This window comes from Ictidomys tridecemlineatus, chromosome 3 (assembly GCF_052094955.1).
Source record: "Ictidomys tridecemlineatus isolate mIctTri1 chromosome 3, mIctTri1.hap1, whole genome shotgun sequence".
Taxonomy (NCBI): Eukaryota; Metazoa; Chordata; class Mammalia; order Rodentia; family Sciuridae; genus Ictidomys; species Ictidomys tridecemlineatus.
The window spans coordinates 78,312,118-78,333,383 of NC_135479.1; the positions used below are offsets into that span (position 1 = coordinate 78,312,118).

At 32.8% G+C, this 21,266-nt stretch overlaps 1 protein-coding gene across 4 annotated transcripts in view; it reads right to left on the reverse strand.

Annotated features, from left to right (window-relative positions):
• The window catches only part of Pik3r4 (phosphoinositide-3-kinase regulatory subunit 4), a 70,195-nt gene that overhangs the window by 35,693 nt on the left and 13,236 nt on the right, over window positions 1-21,266 (reverse strand). For all 4 annotated transcript variants that reach the window (XM_005327000.5, XM_078043294.1, XM_040269802.2 and 1 more), the window contains 6 exons: window positions 19,828-20,410; window positions 16,530-16,664; window positions 14,739-14,960; window positions 9,341-9,514; window positions 4,973-5,118; window positions 2,954-3,157 (listed from right to left, as the gene is read on the reverse strand). In XM_005327000.5, the coding sequence (XP_005327057.2) occupies window positions 2,954-3,157; window positions 4,973-5,118; window positions 9,341-9,514; window positions 14,739-14,960; window positions 16,530-16,664; window positions 19,828-20,410 (1,464 nt within the window). The remainder of the gene's footprint in view (window positions 1-2,953; window positions 3,158-4,972; window positions 5,119-9,340; window positions 9,515-14,738; window positions 14,961-16,529; window positions 16,665-19,827; window positions 20,411-21,266) is intronic.

Below are 21,266 nucleotides of genomic sequence, written 5' to 3' on the forward strand. Positions count from 1 at the left end.
CTAAGACAATCTTGAATAAGAAATAAAGCCAAGAGAGTTTGTTCTACCTGAGATTAAGCCCAAGTTACAGAGCACTACTACTACAAGCCCATAAACAACCCACAGACTTCTGCTTCTAGTCATGATGGAGTAACAGGGACCAGATTTACTTTCTCACTTTAAACAACTTTAAAACTGGACAAAAATATGAAACAACATTTTTCAAGCATGGGAAAATAGGGCTGCATCTCCAAGATAAAGGTGAGTCCCATTACTGTTCCAGAATACTGCCTGGAGTGTTTCCAGGCCATGGCCCTGGGAAAGAAATTAATAGTACAAAACAGCTGGTTCAAGAGACAGGTCAGACTTCAAGAACACCACAAAAGCTAAAATTTGTGGGGCAGAGAAATGAAGAGGGATCTGCCCAGAACGAGAGCTTCAAAAACTATGTGTGTGATGAAGATACCTGAGAAGAAAAAGAGCAACAGGAAAGAACAGTAGGCCAAATGATTCCTAGAACACAGGGCTGGGAATAGTCCATGTTCTCAGCAGCCAGAAGTGGAAAGAATATAATATACACAGAGCATCGTGCTCACAAAGACTGTCAGTAGCTGGGCTAACCTGGCCAACTAAAGCTTGCTCTAAACCTGGCCTAACAAAGCTTAAAAGTAAGGTTTTTAAAAGGATGAAACTAATTCCCAGTGATTGTATGAGAGAACAAACTCAACACTATATAAAGGTATTCAGCCCCCAACACATAAAATTCACATCAACAGAAAAAGAAACTGATGGCTGAGGGTCAGGGAATGGAAGAAAACTTACATTTATCACATATCTTCTTATACTTTTTCAATTCTATGTTTGTATTTATATTGCTCAAAATTTACTAAAATTAAAAATCCATTAAAAAGTTAAAAATTTTATTTTCTTACACAATCAATGAAGTCACTCTGAATTCTTTATTAGCACCTGATTAAATGGATACAAATAAAACAGGAAGCTATTGTAGATGAGCTCTAACTAAAATCAGCCCTGCCATGTGTCATCTCCTGATGGTGTGTCATCTCCTGATGGTAAGTCCTACTGAAATTCTGGAGTCCAACTTCCATAAGAATGATGTTCCAGAAGTGTATTTTAAGTCTATTAACTGGAACTCTGAACATATTTTCCTATAGGAACAATGCAAGGATAGAAAAGCCTATGTTACCCATATATACTTCAAGTACACAGCTGTCCAAAAAACTGTTAAACTCCAAGTTAAAACAAAACAGAAACAAAACTATGAATAGAGCTACTGCTTGCAAAAGCTGAAAAAAAATTATCTGTACAGCCTTGACATTAGGAACAATAATTCAATTCCTATCTCCAAGGGCTCCTATGGCTCTAAGCTTCTGCTAATAATCCTAAGAAATTTAGATAGTATAGATACCAAAAAGGATGAAGTTAAAAAAAAAAAAAAAAAGTCCTGCAAGGGGCTGGAGGACATGATCTACACATGAATTTCGTCCTAAGTCTGTACAAAACCCAAGCTTGCTTCTCAATCTTAGCTTTCTGTCCTGATTATCTTATATGAGAGACAACATGGAATAGTGTAGGAGCATGTGCTTTGGAGTTGGACAGGTTTAGGTTCCAATGCCAATTTTGAAACTTATTGTACTGCACAAACACAGGCAAGTTAACTACTTTGTGTCTCAGTTTCTTCATCTATAATACAGGGATAATAAGTTGTTCAAGTTTGTTTGTAGGTCACAAAATATGAAATGCACAACTACAGCAGGTCTTCCCAAAAATGGAAGCTAGTGTTGCTCTGCTGTTGTTTCTTCTGAGGATCCCAGAGATTCTGACCTGCTCTCCCTTCTACTAGCAATGCCTGTCCCTTGAACAGAGTATAGTCTTCTAATGTGTATGAATCTCCTAATGCTATGAATCTTCTAATGTTATTATCACCAGAAACAACATAAAACAGGTTTATTTGTTCCTCTTTTGTCCACTCAAATGAAGGCCTAAATGACAAATATACCAAGCACCCAACATTTCAGAAGAATGGAAGCCAGTGGATGGTTGTGCTTTTGTCATGGTACTCAGTAATAAGGGCTAGCATGGAGACAAGAGCAGTAGTGGGAATGCCTGGGAAAACAGCAGATAGCAGAAAAGAGAAAGGCCATGAGACCTGCTTCTTTTTGCTCCCTCCTTTCACCCAAGACAATTAGTTAGAAAATGAATGCATTTTCTCGTCTTCTTTTCTTGTTAGACAAGAGATGACTGACAAATATTCTTTCCAAAAACATTCTTCAGAATTAAAGATAATCATTAACGTAGTTCCTCAGTATCTGCCTTACTTCTGACCATTTTTATTCCTGTCTTGACTCTCTGGGTCCCACACATCACTCATAAAAGAGGAGGCTAAATATCGACTTAATATTTCTAAAGCTTTATTACCAAATCCAAGTAAAATATAAAAATTACTTCCTAGTTCTAAGAAAGAGATAACTGATCCAAACTCACAGGCTTGGATGTAGCAATTTATTAAAAGATATACTCTAAATCCAAGTTATTTCAGTTTTTTGAATACAGTAAGAACTTTATAAAAATATGGACCGAAAAGAAACAAAATTTTTACATATTGTGTATATGTTTTAAAATGTTTCTTCTAACTGGATTTCATTATATTTTGGTGAAATATAAAACAAATCAAGAATATTACTTAAATCTAAGGTTATTTTTACTTTCTCATTTACTTAGCCAATAATCACAAAAGAAACTTAATAGTTTTCCTATAACTCTTTATTTAGTTCAACCCAATGCCTTATAGTCACCTGCATAGGTAACAAAGCAAATGCATATTTGTCATATTTATTTTCATTTGTTATGATGTAACCTAATCCAAAACATTTTTAATATTTAAGTGAATGCTTCAAGATTTTATTAAATTTGTATTTAATAAAAAAAAAAGATTTCAGAAAGGTGATACAACCTGTGAGAGCAATTTCTTCAGAAGCTGTGCTATGGCAGGATCTTCAGGTGGAGGGCAGTCAGGTAGAGACCCATTTCGTTTCTTCTGACGCATGTGAAGATGTCTGAACAAGCTACTAATATCTTTAGATCTCAAAGCATAATCAAATATAGAACGACTTACTGGCTCTTTTAAAACACTGAGCAGGACAAGTTTTCTTTCAATCTATATTAGAAGAATAGAAAGAATCAGTGAAAAATACTTATTTTCAGATTCAGTTAAATACAACCTGTGTAAGCTAATACAGGTATTTATTTTCTAAGAAAATGAAAGATATCAACATTTGCAATATTTGCAAAAGAAAAAAGAATAGTAGTGAGCTTTAAAGGGTTAAGGTATTTCTTACTTTTCTCTATTACCACTGAAATACACCTCTGTCTATCATGCTCAAAGACTAATAATAAATATCCATGCCAAAACTTTTCAGAAAGTCAAAAGAACCTTTTCTAGATCCAAACATGACAGAATACTTTCTAGATCTAAAAAACACCTGCAGTTCAGAGGTCTAATACATAAATGCTAAACCAGAGATGATAAGTAACCACAGGTCTTCCCTTCAGTTTCCACATTTTCCCAACAGGTTCAACCACTTAATTAATATTTCCTATATGCTCTCTCCATAGACATCATAAAATTCTTCCTTTTATTATCACAAAGAATATTTTCCGGGGCTGGGGCTGTAACTGAGTGGTAGAGCGCTTGCCTCGCTCACGTGAGGCCCTGGGTTCCATCCTCAGCACCACATAAAAATAAATAAATATATTGTGTCCATCTACAACTAAAAATTTTAAAAAAATTCCTTGTTGATGCATATAATAAAAATTATTAGCATTACTAACATTAACCAAAAAGGATCTTTTTTAGATTTATTCAATTAGCGAGTGAGTTAGTCAGTGGAAACTTGCACTAAAGGTTATCTTTTGTCTAATCCAAACTGTAAAAAGGAAAGATTTATGTAGCAAATGGATAATCTTACTCTCTATTCCTGATCCCTGCCTTCAAAATATAAAACAGTAATAAAATAAATAGAATAACTCATGAAAAGGAGTAGGCACCTCTATCCCTAATTTCCAAGAGAGCATAAATAAATATCCAAAATGAAAAGGCACTACTTACTAGTAGTGTTAACCATCTTCCAAATATACAAATTTCTCTTATATATGCAAATTGAAAAAAAAAATTCTACAAACTCTATGAAATAAAGAATGATGATCCCCAGAAATGGATGAATCTGAAAATAAAACTGATGACACAGCATAGCCAAAGATTCCTATTTGACAGAGTATATCCAATGTCACTTTTTTCAACCAAAGGAAAGACTCACTGATATAAAAACATAACAAACCAGAGAAACATGTAAATTTCCAAATGGAAGATGGAGTTTTAGTAAAAGCAGGATGCTTTAACAGCCAGACTCATCCTTCAGTATTCTACTCAAGTTAAATATCTATTTTTATAGTTAGCTGCCCAACAAGATGAACGATATAAACACTGATAAACAAATAAATTGGCTTTGCATAAATGACAGATTCAAAGTTTATCACCAGACACAATAAGGCTGGACGGAGGGGAAGGGAAACATTATTAGGTTTTTAAAAAAGAAACCAGAACCAGTTAGTGCTGGTAAAAAGAGAGGGAGAAAGAGAGAGACAACACACATACTAATTTATTATAAATGATAACTTGACTGAAATCAGTTATACTTTTCACTTTAAGAACACATATTTTTACATTATGTAAAGAAAATAAAGCATGAACTACTGCACACTATATTATGTGTGACATAATATTATCTTGAACTTTTCTCAGCTATCAAGGTTGCTTGGTCCGTGAACATTAACTAGCTTGAAAGGAGTATGAAGATGTTATAGTCCAACTTAAATTTTTAAAAATTAAAAAAAGAAGAATTCAGTCTAGTCTTTTTATTTTTAAGAGACACAGTTTGTAAGAAAGATTGACTCCAAATTAGAACATGTATACCTGTATTATTGGTTGGGTAATATATGGATCAAGATAAGGCATCAGTTTACAGTAGACATCAGCTGTACTTATTTGATGGGCTACCACTGTGATAAATCCCACGGCACCATAGCGTATCCATAGATTAGGATGACATAAAAAAGGGGCTAAAGAAGAAAAAAAAAGTTATGTATCAAAGCAGTTTCACAAATAGTTTCAAACAATCAGGACAAATTCTTGCCTTATAACAAATTCCATAAAGATTATTACCCACATAACCACAATGTTACTATAAGATTTCGTCACATACTCAATTCATCTGTGCATAAACTCAATCAACTGAATGTATAGTTACTATTATAATATCCCCTTACCACAGAGATAAGCAATACCATTAAAGAATAAAAAGTTACCTATTTTCTGAGAATTTTACATTTCTTACATTTCCACTTTTTAGCCAGAGCTGAAGATGTACGGCCACCTACTCACTTATAACACTAGATTAACAAATATTGACCCCAGACATAAAGTCTTAACAACATAAAGCAAATGATTAACTCTTCCAATTAAACTCCCACAAAAGATCAAGGACACAGTATCTTTCATACAAGAAGCAGAGAAACTGGGAAGCTTTTCTTCTGCAAGCCACAGCCTTAAATTAAGGGAATAATTTGATCTATCTGGAATTATTTTTAAATGCAGGGGTTTGAACAAACCTAACACATAATTCATAATTTCATTCACAAAACATCATGAATGGAAACTAAAAAGGTAGAAACATCATGCCCATTCTTAAAAACTACAAAATAAAATAAATCAGAAAATTAAATCAATGTCACCTCGTCTCTTTTATGTATTAAACATAAAATTAATGATTTCAACTAATCAAAATTAGACTAACCTGATTTAGAATAAAATTCTAACTTCTAAGTGCAAAAAAATTTCACTGGCTCTGATTATGCAAAGATATTTATTTACAGAATATTTATTCCATAAGAAATTTACATTTATAAATAAATAGCACTATATGTTGCTAATACTTAAGTAAAAGAGGAATTAGAAAAGATTCATTTAAGATCCCTCTCCTAAGTTCTCTCATTTCCATTTTTCTAAATTCACAAAAAGTTTTGTTATTTTATAAATCTACAATCTGTAAACCATCAAACAAGGGAGGGCTGGTATTTTCCCTCTGACAATGAGGGGAAATGAAAACTGAAAAACATCACAAAAACCTCCAGAAAGTATCTAAAACCATAATTGCATGACAGAAGTTGGGCACTGTGTCATACTAAATTACTGATCTCAAGTCTTAACCATACATATGCAATGTGTATGCACTTACGGTATGCAAGCATACCTTCTAGTTCCTTGCTCTTTCAGCTCTATCATCTTGCTTGCTTTGGCCAATGCATGCTACCAAACATTAGTCCAAAGGGAAACTTGAAATGTGCTGCTTAACTAGGATTCCTTCTCTTGTTTCTGATATCATCATAAGAATATACCTAGTTAGCCACAATCATTATAACCAGGGCCACATAATGAGACAGATGGATCACACTCACCTAAGACAAACTAGAAATGCACAGCCGGAAGCAGAACCACCCATACAACTCATAGATGCATGATACATTTATTTAAGTATTTACTGAGATTTTTGCAGTTGACCCACATACAACATTATTATATCAATACTAGACCATGTCAAATACTCAAAAAACAAGAAGCCTTGATCAAAAGAATTTCTTATAAACCAAAGTACTTAATCTTTTCTCTATTCGACACATTCTAATTCACTGAAGACAAGCACAAGAAGAAGATAGTATTTACATCTAAGTGAGAAAAACATAGCTTTTTAAAGAGCTGCCAAAGAAATCATGATAATCTCTATCAAGAACATCATTATCTTTCCCTTTAAAAATCACTACAGGGGGCTGGAGTTGTGGCTCAGTGGTAGAGCACTTGCCTACCATGTGTGAGGCATTGGGTTCAATTCTCAGCACCGCATATAAATAAACGAAAAAAATAAAGGTCCATCAACATCTAAAAAATTTTTTTAAAAAATCTCTAAAGCAGTGATGTAAGCAAAATGGTAGAATAAGACAGTTCAGCTTTCATCCTCTTGCAGAAAAATCTATTTAACAACTATTCATATAGGAAATATATAAGAGCCAAAGAATCTAGGTGAGAGATTGCAGCACTTGAGAATAAGCACAAAAATAAGAAAAGATGTACTGAAGAGGGTAGAAAGGACATCGTCACATTACCTTATACAAAGCCTGGGAAGCACAGCCTGGAGTGACACCTTTTAAGTGGAAGTAGAGTTAAGTGAGCATCCAGCTTTGCCAGGGACCACAGCACCAGGCTTACCCCAGTGAGAAACAGTACTATGGTTCAAATGTCTCCACCAAAACTCATATTAAAATTGAATAATCACTGTCAATTATTAACAGGGTAGAAACTTAATTCAACTATGGTATTTGGAGGTGGAGCCTCTAGGAAATAATAAAGGTTTAATTAGGCCATAAGAGTGGGACCTTAATCCAATGAGGCTATGGATTTATAAGTAAGGAAGGCCTGAGCGAGATTGCTCTGCTTTACCATGTGATGCCTTCTACCATGTCATGATCTGGCAGAAAGATCCTCATCACCATATGCCAAGCAGATACTGGCACCATGCTCTTAGATTTCCAGAACCACAAAGTAAATAAGCCTCTTTAAAAAAATAAATAAATTACTGTGCCTGTGGTATTCAATTACAGCAACAGAAAACAGACTGAGCTAGGCTGGGAGTGTAATCTCAGTGATACAGCACCACAAGAGGGAGAGAAAAAGGAAGAAGGGAGAGGAGGTGGAATGGGAGTGAAAGAAAAAGAAAGTGGACTGAAACCCAGGTTCCATGCGTACCCTTGCAGTCTCAGCCTCTAGGTCAATCATTATGGACCCAGAGCCCAGGCCCACCTCCATGGATTCAGACTCCATATCCACCCCAAAAGACCCCAGCATCAGGCTACCCTCTACAGACCTAGACTCAGGCTCAGGCCTAGGCCCACAGCCAGGCCCAAACCCGAAAACCCAGGACCTAGGCATAACCCAGAGTCAAAAGACCAAAGTAAACATTTCTCAAAAGAATACATACAAATAGTCAACAAAAATATGAAAAATATGTTCACTGTCACTAATTAGGGAATTGCAAATCAAACCAACAAAGAGGTATCACCTCACATGTCAGTATGGTTAACTATAAAAAACACAAAAGACAATCTGATCAAGATGTACAAAAAAAGGATCACCTGTACACTGTTGGTGAGAATGTAAATGAGTACAGCCACTATGGAGAACCATAAGAAGGGTCCTCAAAAAACAAAGTGAACTACCTATGATCTATCAAAGTAAACTATCATCAAAGGAAATTAGGTCAGCACCTTTGTAGATATATCTGCACTCCAATATTTACTGCAGCATTCTCACAATAACAAAGAGAGAGAATTAGCCTATGTCTACTGAAGACTGAATGGATAAAGACAATGAAATACTACTCAGTCTTTAAAAAGAAGAAAATTTTGCCTTTTGCCAGGTCTGATTTTCCACCAATTTTCCCTGACAAATCATTCTGCAGAAATTAAGTATTTTGTGTAAAAAGGGAATTTTCTAAGATTACATGTCTTCTCAATACACAAAGCCTACTGGCAATATTACATTGCTTTCTTTCTTAAAGTGATAATACCATTACAAATTCAAGATATTCTTAATTTTAGCATTTGCCATATGTATTCATTTGCTATTATTCTGCATTTTCAAAGTTTGAGAAAAACAGATCCATGTATAAAGCTCAAGGAATAAATTCCTTCCATTGGTTCATAAAATTACTGATAGTACTTTCAATACTATGAATTGTTTACTACCAAACAATGCAAGAACAGATGTCATAAACAATCTTTCACATCCAGTGGTCAACTTGAATAATGGTCAAGTGCCCTACAAGTAAGGTGTTTGGGGGTTATTTTGTTTTGGTACTGGGGGATTGAACTTAGGGCCTCATAACTCCTAAGCATTTGCTCTACCACTGAGCTACAACCCAAAATACACTTAATCTTCAGAATAGTAAACACCTTATGCATATCATGTTTAAAAAAATAATAATAAACACTGAGTTTTTTCAATGGTCACAAAGATTTAACAACTGATAAAAACAAAACAATACTTCCCAACCTGAGATGAAGGAAATAAGTCCACCTGTCTCTTGCATACATGCATGCATAAATGTACACATACACACACAATCAATACTTAAAATGATAAAGTTACAATGATAAAGTTACAATAGAAATTTTATGAAATTATTCCCATACCCTGATTTTCCCATTCTAAGTTTTCAAAACAGAAACTCACCAATATCACTGGCAAATTCATAGACATGGGGTTTTTGTAGTAGTCCTAACTGGCACATACAGGTAAGTGCATTAAGAGCTTTCACAATAACAAATTCCTCAGCATCACTGAGACCTTGTTGCAGCAGGGGCTTGAGAATCGAGGAGCTTTGCCAGCCAACATAGGCAGCAACACCTGAATATGAAGAGCAACATTACATAATTACTCAATACCTGAAAGTATACATTATCACTATATAAAACATTGAAATTAATCAAAAGCCAAATATATTGATCAACAACTCAGGAAAAAACATTGTACTTCCTACCCAGCATAATAAATGAAAAAGACCATACCAAAGCAAATCATCAAGAAATTCTGGGACACCAAGAAATGCAAAGATCCTAAAAACTTACAAAAAGGAAAATATAGGTCTCCTAAAAAGGAAGAAGAATCAGACTGCCATCAGATGATCTTCAGCATCAATGAAAGCTAGAAGACAACAGAGCAAGACCTTCAAAGTTATAAAAGCAATTCTATACTATCAAATAAGAAAACAAAAAGTCATTTCAAGACATGCAAGGACTACAGAGCTTTATTTCTCATGCAATCCTTCCTAAAAAAATGTTTGAGGATAAATTCCAGTGAAATAAAGAAGATGGAAAATGTGAACAATGGTAGATGTAAGCTAGGAATTCAAGGGGGAAAAAAGATGATGCTAACAAAAACCCAGAACTCAGTCATCCCAAATTATAAATAAAAGCCAATAAACTTCAAGAATGTCATGAAGAAGAAAAGTGAAATAGATTATAAGCAACAAATAAAATCATTAAGAATGAAGCTAAATATTATAAATATGAAGATAGTATATTATTTTTCTCTAAAAAAGGAAGACAAAGGAATCTAAAACTTCTGGACAAATAAAAGAAACTTCACATTAAATAAATTAAAATGTGTAATATAGTCACAGAAAGAGGGAAAATAGTATAATCTACTGACATTGCTACACACAAGCTCAAGTTAGGGAAGGTTCTTAGAACTCAGACTGTGGTGAAATAAATATACTACTTGGCTCTACATTCAAAAAAATTACATTCATAGTCATGTAAATTTTGTCCTCAACCTTTAGAATCAGTCTACACAAAGCACAAAAGATGTTACTATGATTACAAAACAGAAGGTAAATATTATCCTATGACAATGAAATTGCTATTGAGAAGTCACCTGGAGAGAAAGAAAAGGAAAGAAGGCATTAATCCTCTTGTAGTACAAATCAAAAGTAGGGTAATAAGACTAGTCTGAATTACATAACGTTATAACAACAATAAACAAAACTAAAGCACTCTGGAAGATAATAATCAACTGACAAGGGAAGAGAAATCAAGGCAAGGTTAGGAGTCAGTTCAATCTTCATCTGGCATAGAAAAAAATTCAAGAGATAGCACTGAAAGTTTATAATACTGAAAACAGTATTATGAAAATATTATTTAGAAATACTAGTGACAAATCATCTGAAGACAATAGTCCCAAAACACAAACCTTGGTAGTGCCTCTGTAAATCACAACTACTGCTTTCCATATATTACATTATATATTTTGAATAAACTAGATAACTTACAAAAGTATATTTCCCTTGTGACAAAAAGTAATTTCAGAAATGTTTCCTTTAATAAAAGGAAAAATACTACCGAAAATTCCAGCAGTGGGTTATTTAGAAACTTGACTAGCTGAAATGTACAATAAGCTTAAACATAAAAATATTATGGAAATGAAGAAACAACATCTGGAAATTTACTTTACCAGATACTAATATTGATTATATAATAACGAAAATATAACATGTGTACAATATGTGTTCAAAATAGGAAGATCTATGGAATAGAGTGTATACCCAGAAAAGTGACCCTAACAGAAGAACACAACAGGTGATAAAGAAAACTTCACAAACCAAAACAAATTGTTTGATAAATACTATTGGGGAACCTGGCTTACTTACTAAGAAAATAAAATTTAGATTTTATTCGCCAAAAAAAATTAAACCAGCAAATTTCCGAAATAAAGCAAGAAGAAGAAAAGCATACAACAGATCGATTTAATTCTAGAATGGGAAAAAGTATAAAAGCAAAAAAAAAAAAAAAATCACTGAGCAAAAGATACAAATAAGTTGACTACATAAAATTTGATTTAAGAAAGTCTATAAAAACAAATATCATCAAGTTAAAACAAACTGAGAGAAGTATGTGCCTTTAAGATGATACACATTATGTGTATATATAAAAGACAAAAAAAAATCAACACACATAAATAACTCAATCAGAAAAAAAGGGTCAAAATGATGAGTTAAAAAACATAAAATAAGAAATAAAAAAATTTTCCAATTTGATAGGTAAGCAGAGAAATACATGTCAAATGTAACCCCATTATCATTTTATCCTTCCAACAAGCACAGATTAAGGAAAGCCTATTCCTTGCTACAAGGATGGGCAACATTTAATGTTGATGGGAGTGGAAAGTGGCATAATCTTTTTGAAAAACTTGTAAAATGTGACAAAAGTTTTAAAAATATATTAGTATTCTTTAACTTAGTCATTAAAATATTTAATTTCTATTCTAAGAAAATAAACAAAAAGAAATACAATCATATGCCAAAAATGTTTTAATCAACAACAACTTATGCAGTAGTCCCACAGGATTATAGCACCTTGTGACATTACAGACGCCCCTTAGTTTGCATATGTACACCCATCTGAAAATGATGAAATCACCTAAGGGTGCATTTCTCAGATATAACTCCATTAAGCAGCACATGACCCTACTTAAATACCTAAGTATTTTACTTAATTAAATACATATGTAAAAGACTATCTTTTAACATGATTAAAAATAAAAATAATATAAACTTTCAATAAGGCTTAAATGAACTGATAAAATTATACAATGGAATAATTTAGATCTATTAAATTATGATTTCAAAGAATTTAATGACATTTAGATATGCTTAAAATGTTACTAGAAAAGTTTTAAAAACAATAAATTAAATTAAGAATATTATACATAGCACTTATATATCAGGCACTTCTATATTTGTGAATTTACTTTGTCTTCACAACAAATAATTAAATGGATATTTTATCTCTATTTTACAGACAGCGAAACTAAGGCACAAAAAAGATTGAAATAGCTTTCCCAAGAACCACAAACTAATAAGAGACCAAGTTAGAACTTGAACTCCAAGTCTGTTTCCACAGTGCCTGCTCTTGACCATTAATACATACAGAATAGGATAGATGGGATAGGAAGAAAAAAGAAAGACCTGTAGGAAAAAACACCAAAACATTAAAAAGTTTGTATGCAGGATGCAGGGTTAGAAATATTTGCTTGCTTTCTTGGTTTCTGTATTCTCTAAATTTTCTATAGCATGTATGTATGGTTTTTATAAATAAATATATAATCAATGAAAATTAATTTTATTCAAAAAGAACTAATATATACTTCAAAACACATATGAATTGATCAATAAATGGGGGAAGTTCTGGGACCACTATTTTCTAAGAAAAGAAATAAGATTATCTGGAAGAAGGAAAAAAACAAGCAAGAAAGACAAAAAGATGTGAGAAGCAAAGTACAATATATTCAGGAACTGAGGTGGACAGATTCCTAAATGCAAATCTGATAAATGCATCAATAAACTAATGCAAAAATAAAAACAAAACAAAGATGTCAGAAAAGAGAATTACAGAAATTTCCCTTAATAACAACACACAAAAAAGCTAGAATTCCAAAGGTTTTCAAATCAGAAAGTATCCTTTTTTCCAAAACATTATATGATAGCATTTATAGAAATAACAATCTCATTGCCACATAGGTTTCTTTCGTTTTATTTTTTAAAATTTTATTTAGTTTCATGTTTTAGTACCAGGAATTAAACCTGGTGCACTTTAACACTGAACTACATCTCTAGCCCTTTTATTATTTTTTTATTTATTCTTTTTAGTTATACATGACAGTAGAATCTATCAAAATACCTACACAAGCATGGAATATATCTTTCTCTAATCTTTTTTTAAGGAAAAAAAATCCAACAGCAAATCTTATAGCACTTACTTTCCTATATTACTAAAAGCCAAAACTTAAAGCCTTAGCTTTCTGCTATATCATGAAAGAGTATATATCACCAGCCACAATTTCCAATGTGTAGAAGAGTTTTTAACCTTTTGGAGGTAACAGATCATGTGGGATCTGTATTTAGCATATAACATATCATAAGTGACCTAACCTAAAATTGGAAAGATTAGAACACTTAACAAGAAAGGAATCAATATTATTCAAAAAATATTAAATCCTATCTCAAGCATGATTTAACACACTTCAAACAAAATCCACTTCACTTATTTATAATTTTGAATTTAAATGTAAAAGGAGTTATATTACTAAGTTAAACATGCCTGTCTTCTTTGATAAATTTGAAAATCAAGACTGCAAAATGAAAGAAAACAAGAGTTGCTTAATTTTTCAAAAAATTTCAGTTTACACAAAGCCAAGTGTATAAATTTTAACTTTCTAATAGACGGTCAACCATAATTATATTTTAACTATTTTCTAATTCTAAAAGTAATCCATATCCACTGTAGAAAACCTGACATAGAAAATATAGAGAACAATTACCTACTATCTCAGACCAAGAAATAATCACTCTTATACTTTAGTATAACTGTCTTTATTACAAACAAAATTTGTTGTTGTTTTTTTTTTTTTTTTTTTTACATTTAAACAACTGGGATCACACTTTAAGACTCACAACCTACTTCAGATACTTTAACAATATTTCATGATATTTCCCAGGTAATTATTCTTTTAAAACACAGATTTCAATAAACACATGCTATTCCTTCACTTGGACTGATAGTTCAATTACAAAAGCACTTTTGATTAACTAAAATACATCATCCAAATGCAACATGAAAACAAAAATATTAAGAATTCTCATTAATGAATTTGGTAATATTATTACCTATCCTTCAACTTGAATAAGTATTTAAAAGTATAATTTATTAATCTTAAATATAAATTTTATTTATTTTTGGTACTGGGGATTGAACCCAAAGGTGCTGAGCCATATCCCCAACCCTTTTTATTTTTTATTTGAGACACAATCTCACTAAGTTCCTTAGGGCCTTGCTAAATTACTGAGGCTGGCCCCAAATTTGTGTTGCTCTGATCTTAGTCCCCCAAGTCATTAAAAATAATTTTTTTAACTTTTTAGGAATAATCTTTTATCATTGTGGGGGTTTATTTAATTTTACACACCAACATCTTTCCCTCAAAAGCTTCCAAGTTGCAGAGTTAGCAGACGATGAATTTATATTAAACAAAAAAAATTACATTTTAAACTTGAAATTTCATTAACTTAACAACATACCCACTATACTATCAAAGAAAGCTCCACGCAGATGCCAATCATTCTTATCATTTAGGAAAGTGATCATATGGGACAACAAAACATCATTGGCTTTCTGACGTCCAAAGAATACACACAGCCTTGTTATTCCATTTTCCATTAAAGTCTGTTTCACAATATTTTCTGGGTCACTTAACAAAGTGACAACTTTCTGCTGGACCATTTCATGTAAAGCTTGGAGTTCTGCCAAAAAAAAAAAAAAAGAGGATCAATTTTTTTTCTCCCTTAATATAGACTGGGCCTTCTTTCTTACTCCTTGGAATAACAGGATGATGAAACCACTTTGTATAGTCTATAATCACTATGCTTTTCCACTCTTCCACATTCTGATGAATGGGCAACTAAAATGTAAACTGAAGAATATCCTAAAAGCAGATGCTATAAGTATGTTACTATCTAACTAATTAAGTATCTCCACTTATGAATTTAAGAAGAAAATGAGAGGGAAGTACCAGAAAGTAAACATTAGTCCAAAATAATGACTTAATCAAGAACTTGAAAAAGATCAGATTGTCTCTAGATATAATAAATATAATGGTACTAGGCAATATGTTTAGAAAGCATTTTCAAATGTTGATTTATTATTTTAGAAAGCTAGAAAACATACTGTCAATCCTGTCAAGGCTTTATATCATTTATTCAGCCACCTTTTCTGAACTTATCTTCTACTCATCCCTTTTCATTTATTTACTTAGCCTATCTTCCATTTATTAAAAGTTCAAGAGTACAGATCATTCTTTTATTCACTACTATATCCCCAGTACTTAGAGCAGGTTCATAATTGACTGATGCCCAGAATATGTTTAACAAATATTTGTTGACTAAAGGAAAGAAAGCAGAAACTACTCCTGCTCCATCCGGCTACTATTAAGGGAAAAGGTGAACAGGTCACTATGCAAAGTTACATATTCACAGTAGGAAAAACTTAAGATTTAACTCCTGAAAGTTCATTGTCTACAAAGGTCCAACTGCTATTACAATTGTCTATAGCATAAAAATCCATAAACAAGATTTCTCTAGTTGTCTTCAACTAAAATCACCTAGGAGCAGATATGATTTTACTTCTAAATCTTCCACTCAAATATTAGCTAAAAAACTGTTAAAAGTTGTGTGGAAATCAAGACAGAGGCCAAGTATGATGATGCACACCTATAATTCCAGCTACTTGGGAGGCTGAGGCAGGAAGATTAAAGTTGAAGGCCAGCCTTAGAAACTGAATTAGACCTTGTCCCAAAATAAAAAATAAAAAGGGCTGGGGATGTAGCTCAGAGGACACCTGGGTTCAATCCTCAGCACAAAAAAGAAACAAAGAAAGGAAAATCAAAGACACAACTTTAGTGAGTTTATCATGACATCTGTTCTTTACAATAAATGCAATGGGTTTTAATAAGTAAATCACACAGTATAAAATATAAGCAATTTGTGATTAAGGATACTCAAAATGTACTGACATAAGAAAAGATTTAGATTCACTAGCTATGTTTCCATTTTTTTGAGAATTTAATAATTCAGCTAGCTTTACTGTTCACACACACCAATTCTGGCTGAAAAACAATTAAGTTTGGAATCTAGGGTGTCTAGCTGATTATTTTCCAGTTAAATAACAATGTATGTACAAGGCTAGAAAAAAAACAGTCACAAAGGACCCATCCTATCCAAATATCTGCAATTTCTTCATCTCCCATAAAAACTACAAATGACAGTTTTAGCAATTCAATCTAATAGGAATTTTTGGTGAAAAAATTACACAACCTGTGTCATAATTCCCATTCGAATGTGTAACTTCATCTATTTCTTCGCTATTAGGGTCATTTTCCATGTTGAGATTTTTTAACTGTACTAATTCCAGGAATCTCAGAGCTGTTTCAGCCAGTAGAGCTATGTTTTCTGTAAGATAAAGAGGGTGAAAATTTATAATAATTATAATTTTAAACATTTGTGATGCTTACAACTATTCCTAAGTCTTTATAATTGTAAGTAATAACCATAAAACTAAGGGGAAACTTAGGACTTTTCAATTTAATCAAATTTTCAGTAACTAACTTCATAATCTACAACTATCTCCAAACTGCCGGTTTTAACAATGAAACATCAGCTTTATTTAAAATAGTAAAAATAACCCAATATAGACACACAAATATAATGAGGGGGGGAGCTTAATTCTTCTACAAAGGCCTACCCTTTAAAAATTACTTGGCAGGTCAGAGATATTTATTAGAATAACATAGAAAATTTTAAATTAAAATAACATCAAGCTGGGCTTTGGGATCAGAAACACCTGGACTCAAATCTGCATCCTGCCACTTACTGGCTTGCTGTTTAAACAATCTGAATCTGGCTTTCTTCACACATAAAAGGGAGTCACAGCTACCTTAAAGAGCCACTGTCAAATTGAATAAATGACTGCTTTGAAAGTGATACTCTGAAGTTCTTAGTGGAACAAAGTAATTTCTACTATCATGTTTACTATCAATTATATCTACTCTTCACTTGTATTTTCATAGTCCTTCCATTTTTATTTATTCCCATGTCTGTATCCTCCCTTGCATTCCCATTTCTATGCTTAACATAGGACACAAAGACTGTACTTTTCCTTCTTAGCAATGAAGAACTGAACATAAAGTTGACCTACTTAAACTTAAAACTGACATCTTCCCTACTTTTTATAAAATCTATGAAATTAAAAATGCACCCTATAATAGTTGAGGTTTTTGCCTGTTAAATACAGTCATTATTTTCATCTTGGGCTCTCTCCCCCCACCATTCTGAGTTCAACACCACCCTGAACAGATCCAATACTAAACGTTAAGTATGCAAGATTTTAATGACCTATAATGCCTGCTCACCCTAAAGACAGGAAGTTTCTTGGACATACACTGATAGTAAGTCAGAATTCTAGATAAATACCCCAACTGTAAAGAGTATGGTTGTTCCTTGGTGTCCATGGAGGAATGGTACAAGAATCCCTTTTGGATACCCAAATCTATGGATGCTCAAGTCTCTTATGTAAAAATAATAAATAAATCTATGCATATCCTCTCATATATTTTAATTCATCTGCAGGCAACTCTAATGCCTATATAATGTTATTTAAATGCTATATAAATAGTTGTTACACTGTATTGTTTAGGGAATGCCGATTTTAAAGTCTGTACATGTTAGGCAATCAATAGTCAGTTGAATCCATGGAGGAGGAACCCATGGCTATGGAGGGCCAAATATATATATATGTCTTTATTAGGAAAAGTCTCTTACTTCCATGGACACTTTTAAAATCTGAGTAGATCTATGATTATTTCCCCATGTAGGTCCATAAACACAACACATTTGAAAGTTCACTTTAAACAAGACAGAAATCTATGCCAGTATCTCTGAGATTAAAAAAAAAAAAAAAGTACATTGATTTTAAACTTTATAATGACTGACATGTATGGTTTAATTATACTTAATCAAACAGACTGACTCTTCCTTTAAAAAGCTTCTTTATCATGCACTGGGCCATGAAGGAACAATAAAAGGTACTGACAATGACCCTGGGTTATCATGGACTGTCACCATTAAGATCCAGAAGACCGGAAAAGCAGGACTGCTTTAAAACCAATATCTAGTCCAGCAGCTCTAAGAACTGAGAATTAGACCACACAGACTTGGATCATGTTATTTAGGCTCTTCTAATCCCAATTTCCTAACCTTTAAAATGAACACACTATAACATTTATTACTTAAAGCTGCTTCAACTCACAACTAATCCTTCCAAGAATCTTGAGCAGTAGGTTCCTTGACACCCAGGAGGCTTTGTAATAAACAGCAGCTATTATGCTATGGTTAATAGTAATTAGGTATCAATACGTTACTATGGCACCTATACATCAAAACACATGGAATACACTAGGCCATAAAGGATCATAAAACCCTGGAAAGAAAAATACAACTTAATTTTTTAAATTTATAAACTTTTCTGTTATCTAACTTGATTTTCTCTGTTCAATTATTTACATTTGGCAAATGAATTATAAATATGCTTGTTATAAATAATAAGCTCTACTGTGCTTAAAGAAATCCTGGATTTCTAGACCTAAAGTTTATACGTATACAATTATGAAAACCAGAAACCAGAAATAAACAAACAGGCAGAGATAAGTATAAATAACTATATGTATGGAAAAAGAAAAACACCCAACAACCACCAATCCTTTTGCAGATGAGCCTAGAGATAAGACTAGCGCCTAAAGACCATTTTTTACATGCTCCATTAAAACAGTGGCAGGCAAATCATAAAATGAATAAACTAAGCAAGTTTCTTTCAAAAAAGTGACAAAATTATGACTATATACAACCTATGTACTCTTTACGAAGACTTCAAAACAGAAGCTCTGACTTCCATCAGAAAACAAAATAAATTATAATACTACATATGTTTCAGTGACATTTTCTATACTAAAATAAGCATTCAGAATTGACTTTGGGAGCTAAAAATATAAATCTGTATCACTACCTTTGAGTAAGAATTACAAGTGAAATAGGTAGTGGTTTGTAATAACACCTCATCACAAAGAAACTACACACCCCAAGCACTAGAGTAATTAGAAGAAGGACCTTAAAATTCAGAAAGTATGCTAGTTTCTTTGAATACAAAATTACTCCAAAAAACTAATCTTTTTCAATAGTAGACTGTTATAACCTAAAACTGAGAGCTACACAAGTAGATTTGTTCTGAGAAACATCAGAAAGGCCTAGAAACACTAGATCAGAAGCACATAGTTGTAACCATTAGCCTTATTCCAAGTTAAATATAACACTACCAATAAAAGCATAAGATTTTGTTTTTTATACTTTTTCACTTGATAATTCTAACTACTTCAAAAATAGAACACACAAAAGTTGAATCCCAGGAATAAGATTAGCTATAAATACATTAAAATTTACACAGATAGTTCAAAGAGCCAAGCTCACACTTGGAATTTCCAGAGAAATCAGAAAAATCAGAGGTATTCTAGTCACTAACTTTAAAAATATCTGAGTAGCTACAATCTGGACAATAAAATCTTACCAGCATAGGCTAGTCTAACAATAGTAGCATCATCTTGGGCTAAGTGGGCTATGCCTGGCAGAATGTATTCTGGATAGATATTGACATCATTGCGAGGAACCTCTTTGACAAGAGCAAGAACTTTGGTCAATGTCCTCAAAGCTTCAGCCCTCACTCTAGGAACAGAGTCATTGCTGAAATGCAGAAGATATGGAGTAATACGATCCAAAAGGATTTCTACACTTAATCTTGGGGCCAAATGGAGAATAAGTTCCAAAGCAGCAAGTTTGGAATCACAGTATTTAAGAGTTTGTAGGCAGGATGTTATAACAGACACCAAGATAACCAGCCCATTTTCCTTAGGCTCTCCTTCTGTTTTTTCTGGTAGATCATGTCCACAGAGATTGTGAATAATATTGCCCAAATCCTTTCGTATAACAAGAATACGCTCATCTGCAGAGAGAAAAGTTTCCTTAGCAAACTGAGCCATGTAAGGCTGAAGGAAAGTGTAAAATATTTCAGGGAAGGCATTGCCACGCTGCTGCTTTAAGTAATCTTCAGCCTCTAAACGTTTATCTGGCTCTCGATGAATCATCTGAGTTACCTATACCAAGGGGAGAAAAAGAATAAAAATAGATTTAAAAACAGGAAATTAAACCAGATGAAAGTTATAAGGGCAATTTACATGTGACTTAAAGGGTTTCTGAGGCAATTCTGACTATCCTCAATCTTTATCTCACAAACTACTTTCAGAACCTGAATACAAAAAAATACGAAACTCTACTATCATCCTAGAAAGTAAAAGGAAATTACATACTAATGTTACAGATAGTCCTGACATATAACAGTCCCCATTTTTTAAAATAGGGTAATAATATGTTGACACCTACAATTCAAAGATTCTTAAACTTTTCTGAGCAGATGATACTACTGAGAATCTAAGAAAAGCAATGGATCTTCTCCAGAGAAAAATATATAAACAAAATTTTTGCAAATAAAAATTATATACAATTACAGAAGGAATCACAGAAACCTTGAATTCCATTTACATTTGTCCTGTTCAGATCTCTAGTTTAAAACTGTACTGTCATGTGCGAGGCGCTGGCTTCAATCCTCAGCACCACATAAAAATGGAAAGTAGAATAAAGGTATTGTGTCCAACTACAACTAAAATATATATAAATATATTTTAAAAATCCAAAGAAATAATATACAGTTTAAGAATATCTCTAGGATCTAGTCAAAAGGGGAATATGTGGAGGGTATTTGTTTTGTTTACTCTGCAGTACTGGGAATTAAACCCAAGGCCTTGGGAAAGGTAAGCAAGCTCTTTACCACTGGCCAACACATCCCAGTGAAATCACTGGTTTGAATTTTTCAAATAATGTTAAAGATGGACGGGAGGTATAGTTTAGTAACAGTGCTTACCTAGCACATGCAAGACCCTGGGTTCAATGACT